Below are 9,247 nucleotides of genomic sequence, written 5' to 3' on the forward strand. Positions count from 1 at the left end.
CCTTTGTGACATACACAAGTCCAACACTAATGCATGCTTTCGATCCTGGAAGAAGTTTTTTGATAGCCCCAAAATCTGCATTAAACAAAGATTCAAGTTAATATCTGATTTCAAAGCAACAAGATATCCCATACTGCAACTAGAAAGCAAACAGCATAGATGGAAAGTTTGCATTTCCTTTGGAACAGTACTATGGTTGGGATTGGGGTCAAAGGTGGGTGATAGACAATCATCTGATTGATGTGGGACATTCTTTGCATTAGTTGCTTTTTGGCAAGTTCGTTATTCTTTTTATTTATCCTAGTGGAGTTTTTTTTTTTTTTTTGATTGGCCTAACCATGTTTATGAAATGCATTGCAGCTGCATACAGTGTAAAGTTTGATGTATATGCATTCGGTGTTTTGCTCTTTAATCTTACAAGCAAGAGAGCTCTTGACAAGGAAAAATATACAGGGACGGCAATTCATAATGGGGCCGTGAAATCCAGGCATTCATATGTCGACCTAAGTTTTCAGGATAATGCTGACTTTGATCGTCGGGATGGACGTAAAATTACAGAACTTACAAGACAGTGTATGGATGAAAAACCAAATAAACGGCCAGAAATGAAACAAGTTTTTGAGCGTCTGAAGGGCCTTAGGTGTTCCATGGCAGCATCATGGTGAGAGGGGTGTGGAGAAGAAACCAGTTGTTTCTATATAGACTAACGTGCGTCTTTTTGTGCTTGATCTTTGTCGACGACTTCCAAAATATGTTACGTTCAGATGTTTTCTTTTAGCCATCAAGTTGTCCGTTGGATTTAATATATGTTTCTGTTTACGACGTACCACAGCAAACGGCAGAATAAAATAGAGGTACTACGCTAGCTAACAAAATTTAAAAACATTGCAATCAGAGTCCACATTGTCAAACTCCATGGTTTAAAATTAATGTTAAACGATTGTGATCAATTCCACCGGACCGTTGTTATTTGAGACACAATCAACTCTCCATTTCATTCAACCATTTTTCTTGATTTTGTGCTCAAATTCAAACATATTTTCATGTAATTATCATATATTGGATGAGCGAATATATGACTCGATAGCTTGTACGGCCACCAATGATCATCGACTGTGTTTTATTCCCTATGTAAAACTTGATATTTGCCCAACAACTAACTACTCATATCTACCCTATTGTAAGGAGCATCTTAATGTATATTCAGAGAGACAAAATCCTTCATCCATATAGGAGGTTGTGTTCCTCTGGATAACTTTCTTAGTGAGGCACTTTGAACCTCTGTAGGTTGTGCTTTTTGAGTCTCTACATCTTACCTCTGAGTTTTTTGAGTCTGTATGCACCTTATATCTTTTGGCTTTGATTATCACAACTTCCTTGACTGCTTGAAACATTTTGTTGTGGTCTATCACCAAGCAGTCCTTCCCATGAATTAGAAGTCTAGTGCCCGGTAAAATGTGCTCATAGTTTAGTAACCCGCTGAATCCGTCCATATTTTTATGGATTGGGTGAGTGATTTTTTTTTTATATGGAATGGGTTAAGCTTCTAATTTTTATCCACTATAAATTCACCATATCACTAAATATATTATAATTTCTATTTTTTTTTTATGTTCTTCTATAAAACTAATTATTTTTCACTAACTAGTGTTACTTTCATTGTCACGTGATACTGAAAGTAAAAAAAAAATCTTAGAGGTGTCCACGACCTTTTTTCCTTGGAAGTTTTTGAAGACTTATCTCACTCAGTAGAGATCTTTAGGAGCTGATGTTCTACTCAGTTTCGGTATATTTGTTTTAATAGAAGTTGACATTATATTTGAGACTAAGAATGTGGAAGAAAAGAGAAGGAAAAGAGGCAACTACTTTGTACTTAGTAGAGTTTTGTGTTCAAAATGAACTATCTTTGTTTGCATTTGTTGATTTTTGTCAAGTTCATTGTTCCTTTTATGTATCCCATTTTTTGATTGCCTTAACCATGTTTATAATATACATTGCAGCTGCATACAATGTCAAGTCTGATGTTAATGAAACAAGTTTTTGAGCGTCTCAAGGGCCTTAGGTGTTGTGCGGCAGCAGTATTATATTGCTACACTAGATATTATTTCTATAAAATTAATCTACATGTTCATCTTCGTTGACTACCAAAATATGTTTTAACTTCAGATCGATGTAATACTTATTTTAGCTATCAACTTGTCCGTTGGAAGTGAGAAAACCATTTTATACTATAATTGGGAACATATTTCAATAGTTTAATATTAGATTATATAATAATCTAGCTAATACTGCAACTTATAAACCAACAAATAAATTAATTTTAACATAGAATAAATAATTAACTATTAAAACGGACAAATAATCAAAGGGTCGCAACAAATTTTTAATTTGTAGTATTTTCTATACTTTGCAAAAAAATGATTTTTTTTTTTGAATGAGTAAGATGAACTTGTTTGACCACTTAGTAAAAATTTATTTCTAGTAAAATGATGCCATGTAGTCACTATATATTTTGTTCTTTAAGACGTATCACATAGCCACAAAACTCGAGTTGATGAAATTAATTAACATTGTCAATCAAACTAAGGAGGTAGATGTAGTGTATTGAAATTACAATAGATATATATAATCATATGAATTATGATTGTGAACTTATGTTTTTAGTGTATATTAGCTATATATAAATTATCGTAATTAACTTCAAATTATGAATTTGTTCTAACACGGTATGAAGATTTAAATGGGGAATTTGGCTGATAGATTCATTTAAATTTTCAATTGGTAAGCTGACATTCTTTCATTTATTTATTTTGTTTCAAAAGCTTTTTCAAATGGTATTTTCTTCTTCTTTTGCTACTATTCTTCTTCTACTCTCTCAATTAAGTTATTACAATATTGAAAAGAAGATAAAAACAAATATCACATAATTAAGTAAATTTTGAATCACAAATAAAATGAAGTATTAGGATATATAGAAGAGATGAATAGGCCTTTAAACTAAGATACTAGGAAAAGGAGTATAGGTAAAGTAATTAATAAATATTTATTTAAGAAGAATTTATATATGGTGTTTAATATATGTTATATGTATCCATAATACAAAACAAAAAATGTTTTACTAGTTGCCTTAATTATTATTTTATATAAAAGAGCAAATAAAGAATAAAAATTAAATGAACTGATTTATTAGCTCATTCATTTCAACTCAACTTAATCAGAACAGCATAATCATTTTACACTTTGGCGGAATAGTCAATTGAAAAGACAAGTTTCATGTTTTGGCCTCTCCACCACTCCAAATGTGGTAAATTCGAAATTATGGTTGGTTTTATTAATTATTAAACTTGTTACATATTTTTAGATAAAATACACAAATAAAGAGACGCTAGTTAATGAAATGAAAATAATTCAATTGCAATTGAACTTAGTTATCAATTTCAATAGTTAAAAGTTTAATATAAAATTGTTGATAATGATATGTAATGGATGTCTAATAAGTTCAAAAGTCCAAAACAGTCTAAAAATTCATTCATCTAACACCATCATCTCCTATTTACACTTTTTGACCAATTCCAATAAATTCCAATCACAATTTACCCTTGAGAAAGCTAATGCATAATTTCTTCCATTGCTCCCTGTCTGGTTCACACTCTTCAACCTTTGCCTTGGCCACATCAGCCATGCTCTCCTACAACAAAAAAGTCAAGCTTTATAATTGACATATTTCACATGAAATTTTTAATAATATCAATCAATCATGGCACACATTCTAAACATGTGGCACACTGACTGTTGAAGATGTCATTTGGCACACCTACTAGTAGGTCAGCTAGATAAAGTAGATAATATAATGACATGGATTTTGAATAGTCTAAAAGACAATTTATTGAGTTGTAGATGAAAATCATTTTGTAAACAGAACTGTACTCTGCCCTTAGATTACCTCAATAAGGTTGTGTTGAAGAAGACGATCAATGAGATGGAGAAGAATGTCTTTGGTGTATTCAGGGTGACCTTGAATGCCCATTATATGATCACCATATCTAAACATTTCAATTCCAGTTTTGTTGGACCATGCCATTACCTCTGCTTTTGGTGGAAGTTCACGGATCTAATTCCAAAACAACCTACACATTTTTAGAAAATTTTTGTACTACACTAGTATTCAACTAGAGAGGAATTTGATACAAACCTCATCGCGATGACACTCGATAATTTGCAAAAATGCAGGTAATTTGAGAGAGTTGAATTGCTTTGATGTTGATAAATTAACAGTAGTCACGCCAATGTCCCATCCATTAGTAGCTCTCTCTATAGTGCCACCCAATGATCGTCCTAATATCTAGGATAAAAGAAAATTTAGCAAAAAAAATAATTAAAAAAAAACAACAATTTGCATCATATAATATGTCACAAAATTCCAATAAATATTTTCTATCTTTGTGGGTGATGTTGGATTTGGAGGTTGTAATAGGTCACCGACAACACAACCTTATCTTTCTACTTAATTATTATTAATTAATCCTCTCTTCATCTAATCCTTCTCATTGCCAAATCATAGGTTAGATAACATAAACAAACATTGGATCTTTAGCTTGAACGGGAAAATTTACAAATTATTGAATTTTGTCATTATTAATTTCTTATACATTATTAATGCAGTTTAACCGGTTATATTATTTCTTTTTTAGATTCTTATTATATAAAACTTACATATCCAATCCAAGTACAAAAACTTATACTTGAAATGATAACCAAGTATAAAACAACCAAAGTTGTAATTAATTTAAAAATTTGCTAAAAAAAAATAAACATTTTTCGTGAAATGAACAAAAAGAAAAGTAGAACGATTAATTAAACAGAGGGAGTGCAGTACATTGAAACTCTCTGCCCTAGAAGATGCTTAATTAGTTTTAGTTTTAGTTTTAATGAGTGATTTTTATTTTATTTTTTTGAATTGGACGGCATTTATCATTTGGCAGACTAAATTATAGTACATAGTTAGGTGAAGTAAGTATATGACAAAAGGCTACTACTACTGGTGAAAAATCAAAGAGGAACACGTGACAAGAATTCATCCAAATATGTGCCTAAAGAATCCCAAAATATATGGGCTGTCTATAATTATCAATTTGAAAGTGTGAGGGGACCAAAATCCCCCTTCTATCCAAATTTCACCAACTCTATCCCAGAATAGTTCCAACTTCTCACTCAGTTTTTGGCATATGGTCCCAAATCTCACTCACACCTCTTTTTGCTTTTGGACCACTAGGGTCCCTCTCATGTAATCCTCCCAAATTGTAATTTTATTTTTATTTTTTAAAGGATAATAACAAGTAAAATAGATTGAGGAAGTAATACAAAAATACATTTTTTTAACTTGACTTCAGCTGATATTTAAACACTTAAACTTGTGTAAAATAAAATAAGTACACATATATATATCCTCTACGGCATAATATACATGTAAAACACAAGATAAATTTGTCTATTTATTCGATTTTATACGTAAAACAAGTTATGAATGATGTTTATATTTTAAAGGAAAAATTTATTTTTTCCTACGGATGGGAAGATGAATTAAGACATAACTTCGTAACACGGAAATTGCTACTACTAAAATAATATTTGTCCAAATATGTTAGCAGATTTTCATATAAAATAGTAATGTCCCAACTAGTAAATAATCGCATAGTACAGAAAAGAGTTTTACAAAATAACAATTACCTAAATTGAAATTTCCATTAATGTACGTAAGATTCTAGCATTTCAAGGTGGCTTGGTCGGTAGAATAAGAATAATAATTTTGAAGTGAAATGTGAATTTATTTTATTTTAGTATATAACTATTAATTATTTTTTAAATTATTTTATCCATCCTTCTTAGCTTATATTGTGAAATTAGTTTACTTTTTGTTATACTTTATGAATAAATAAAGCTAGTAATAAGCCACGTATGAAACGTACAAGAACAAAGCATTTAAAGTGCGTTCGTGACAATTGGAAAAGACAGCAAACGGAAAAACAGAGACGCAAATTAAAAAAGACAGCTGTAAGTAAACGAATTTACAACAAATTTCAACACTCAAAAGAAGCCTTAAAATAAGATACTCCTTCCATTTCCGTCTCAATTTATTTGTATAATTTTTACTCATATATACTTAAAAAAAGGTAAAGTTTATAAGATATTTATAAATTTTGCGACTTTTTTAGACATGTCATGTAATAAATTTAGCAAAACAAATAAAAAGAGTAACGAACTTACGATTAAAAATAGAATTGATGATGAGTAAAATAGTAAATTAAAAGAAATACCTGGTGTCCAAAGCAAATACCCAAAACTTTCTTCTTCATTGAATCAATTTTTTTGAGCAGATTGAGTAACTTGCAGATCCACAAATCATTACCATGCGCGTCATTGCAACTTCCGGTGATTACAAATCCATCGAATTCTCCGATCTCATCATCCGTCGGAAACTCGCCATGAGCCACCCGGAAAAAGTCCCACGTTTCCCCTTCCTCCGCCAGCATTCTCACGAAAACCCCGAAATAACCACCGTATTTCTTCTTCACGTATTCTGAATCCTCTGCACATAATAGAACTGCAAATTTTTTTCCTTCCATTATTAATTAATTACAGATTTTTCAGAAATAAAGAAGAAGAAATCTTCTTAAATCTTCTCACTCACTGATATATATATATAGATAGATATAGATTCTCTCTCTAGAGGAAGGTCTAGAGAGAGATGGAGATTTTTCTCAATTTTGTTTTGCTTATGAATTGATGAAGGAAGAATTAGGAAAACAGGGTGTTTATATAAACTCAAAATTATTTTATTTGCAATTTCGTCCTTTGATTATCAGTTTACTAATAATTAGTATGCTATTGACACAATTAACCCTTGATTATGTTTAGGCTTCATTAGTAATTACTATGAAAAAATAAAAGTTGTCTTTAATGTATTATTATAAATAACTTAAAAATCTCTTCCTTCTATTTATTGGATTAAGTTTGTCTTTGGTAAATGTCCTTAACTAATTAGCAAAGATTTAAGAAGAAAAGAAAAATCTCTTCTATTAGATTAAATTTGCTCTAAAGTTATTTTCAATCTTAATATTATCCCTCCATAAAAGGTAAAATCATATGATGTATATTTGAATAAATATTCCACGTGGAATGCTAACACAACTCAGAAGGAATTGAACCCTTAATGACCCAACCTACACAAATTAAATGAATACTAGCACCAATTAAATCATTTTTTATCTCTCGTTTTATATTAATTTCGATGTCAATTCATATAATAATTCAACGTAGGTATAATAAAATATGTTTAAACTATTTCTAATATGTTAGAGATATATTTGAATCTTTTACATATTAAGAAAAAAAATTAGAAGTTACTAGAAAATATTATCATAAAATTATATGAGAAATTATCATTCTAACCCAAACTTCTAATATGGTGGCTCTATAACATTTTAGGTAATAAAGTTTGATTTGCCACTGAATATCGCTTCACTTTGACAAAAGAATATTTTTCACAAATATTTTTTTTATGTCGATCATCAATTTAATTCTCATGAAGTGGCGAATTTCATGGCTGCTAACTCACGTAATGAGATTTAAAATGGCTGGTTGCTTAGATTTACTGCTGAACATATAAATTTAATAAATATAGTATAAGATAGTTTGTAAGATTTAACTATATAAATAATATAGTAGTGTTTTTTCAATTTGTAGTAAGTCAAAATGATTAATTTATTTATTTTGTGCATTTAGGAGTTCTTGAGAATCAGAAGAGTGTTATAAACCTCTGTCTTTATAATTATTATTTTTTTAACTTTTCACTTTCATAATCTTCATCATTATATTCATGTTGATTTTATTTTTATGACTAACATTTTATGCGCTTCTATGTTACACTATAAATAGAAGTATAAGGATTGATATTGAATACACTTGAAGACTTGTAATAATAAGAAAAACTTGTTTCCATATTTCTATTGTTTTCATCAGTTATATTTCTTGTTTTATTTTGTTTTAATTTTAATACATAAAGATAATTATTATACTTAACTTATTAATGCTATATAATAAATACTCAGTTTACCTTAGATTAAGTGGTTCTTTTCCTTTCTTAAACAAATCATTCTCTCTCCATACGAGGTAATATTCCATCTCTATTATACAGTCAATATTATATACAAAACAATTAACATAATAAATTATCATTTTACTCCTATTAATTAATTTAATTTCAAAATGGGAGAAAGCATAACGAAGATTCTAACGAATTACATTAATTTTCAGCACTCAAAAAATTATCACAAATAATTTATAATGACCTTTTTCTCAAAAATTAATTTGGACTTTCAATTGAAAAACATGAAAAAATGTATCTAGACTTGAAAGTGCATTATGTTCGATTCACTTTTTATTTATGTCAATCAACTACATTTTCTTCCTCCAAAGTCCTAACTAAATAAAATTTATAGATAGGAGGCTATGTCAACTAAGCCAGTGGGCCAAACCATGACTTAATTTGCATCAATAATAACGACTAGAAAAGTAATTATACACTATAAAGTTGATTTGGACAGCATTGTCATCAAAAATTAAATGATATATAAGAAGGAACAATTTTTCTTCAAACAAAAAAATTTGATCTATTCAAATATCTTTTTATACCAACTCTTGGTATATATATAAAGCGTCAAAATACTATATAGTTAAGTCTAAATTGTAAACAACGCCCATTCTGGAAATTATAGATTTATATCTACAATTTTAAATTTACACATATTTATGTACCATACTAAAATAATAAATTTAGATAAACTCGATATCATAAACAACATCCACCTCTAATATATCTAGACTTAAAAGTGCATTATGTTCGGTATACTTAACAAGTGGCCCAAACCATGACTTAATTTTTAAGTTACTCGAATTAATGATCCCAAAAACAACTTTGGATAGGGGTGAGCACAAAACTAGCTAACTCTACCTTTCTTTTTCTTTGGGTATATATACTAAATAAAATAATTTGATTGGTTTATTTTTTTTATATAATACTCATATATTGTGGACGTCGTTCAAGTGTTGATTGAGTTAATTATTTGCGTGAATCAAGAATAACTTGATATAAAATTTTGTTAGGTCGAAATCGAATTGAGTAAATTATTAAGGTGGGGATTAACTTGATATACTATAGTAAGAAAATATAGTTTTCTAGACAAAATAA

General features: G+C 29.3%; 1 protein-coding gene and 1 pseudogene across 1 annotated transcript; one reads left to right on the plus strand and one right to left on the minus strand.

Moving 5' to 3' along the window:
- Positions 1 to 824, plus strand: part of LOC107026023 — a 5,947-nt pseudogene extending 5,123 nt beyond the window's left edge.
- Positions 825 to 3,389: 2,565 nt separating this feature from the next.
- On the minus strand, positions 3,390 to 6,793 carry LOC107009125 (gamma-glutamyl peptidase 5-like). The gene is made up of 4 exons (XM_015208401.2): positions 6,315 to 6,793; positions 4,193 to 4,342; positions 3,944 to 4,111; positions 3,390 to 3,688 (listed from the first exon to the last, which is right to left on the minus strand). The coding sequence occupies exons 1-4, from the start codon at positions 6,621 to 6,623 to the stop codon at positions 3,587 to 3,589; spliced, it is 729 nt and encodes a 242-aa protein (XP_015063887.1). The 5' UTR covers positions 6,624 to 6,793; the 3' UTR covers positions 3,390 to 3,586.
- Positions 6,794 to 9,247: the final 2,454 nt, after the last annotated feature.

Source organism: Solanum pennellii, chromosome 1 (genome assembly GCF_001406875.1).
Source record: "Solanum pennellii chromosome 1, SPENNV200".
Classification (NCBI taxonomy): Eukaryota; Viridiplantae; Streptophyta; class Magnoliopsida; order Solanales; family Solanaceae; genus Solanum; species Solanum pennellii.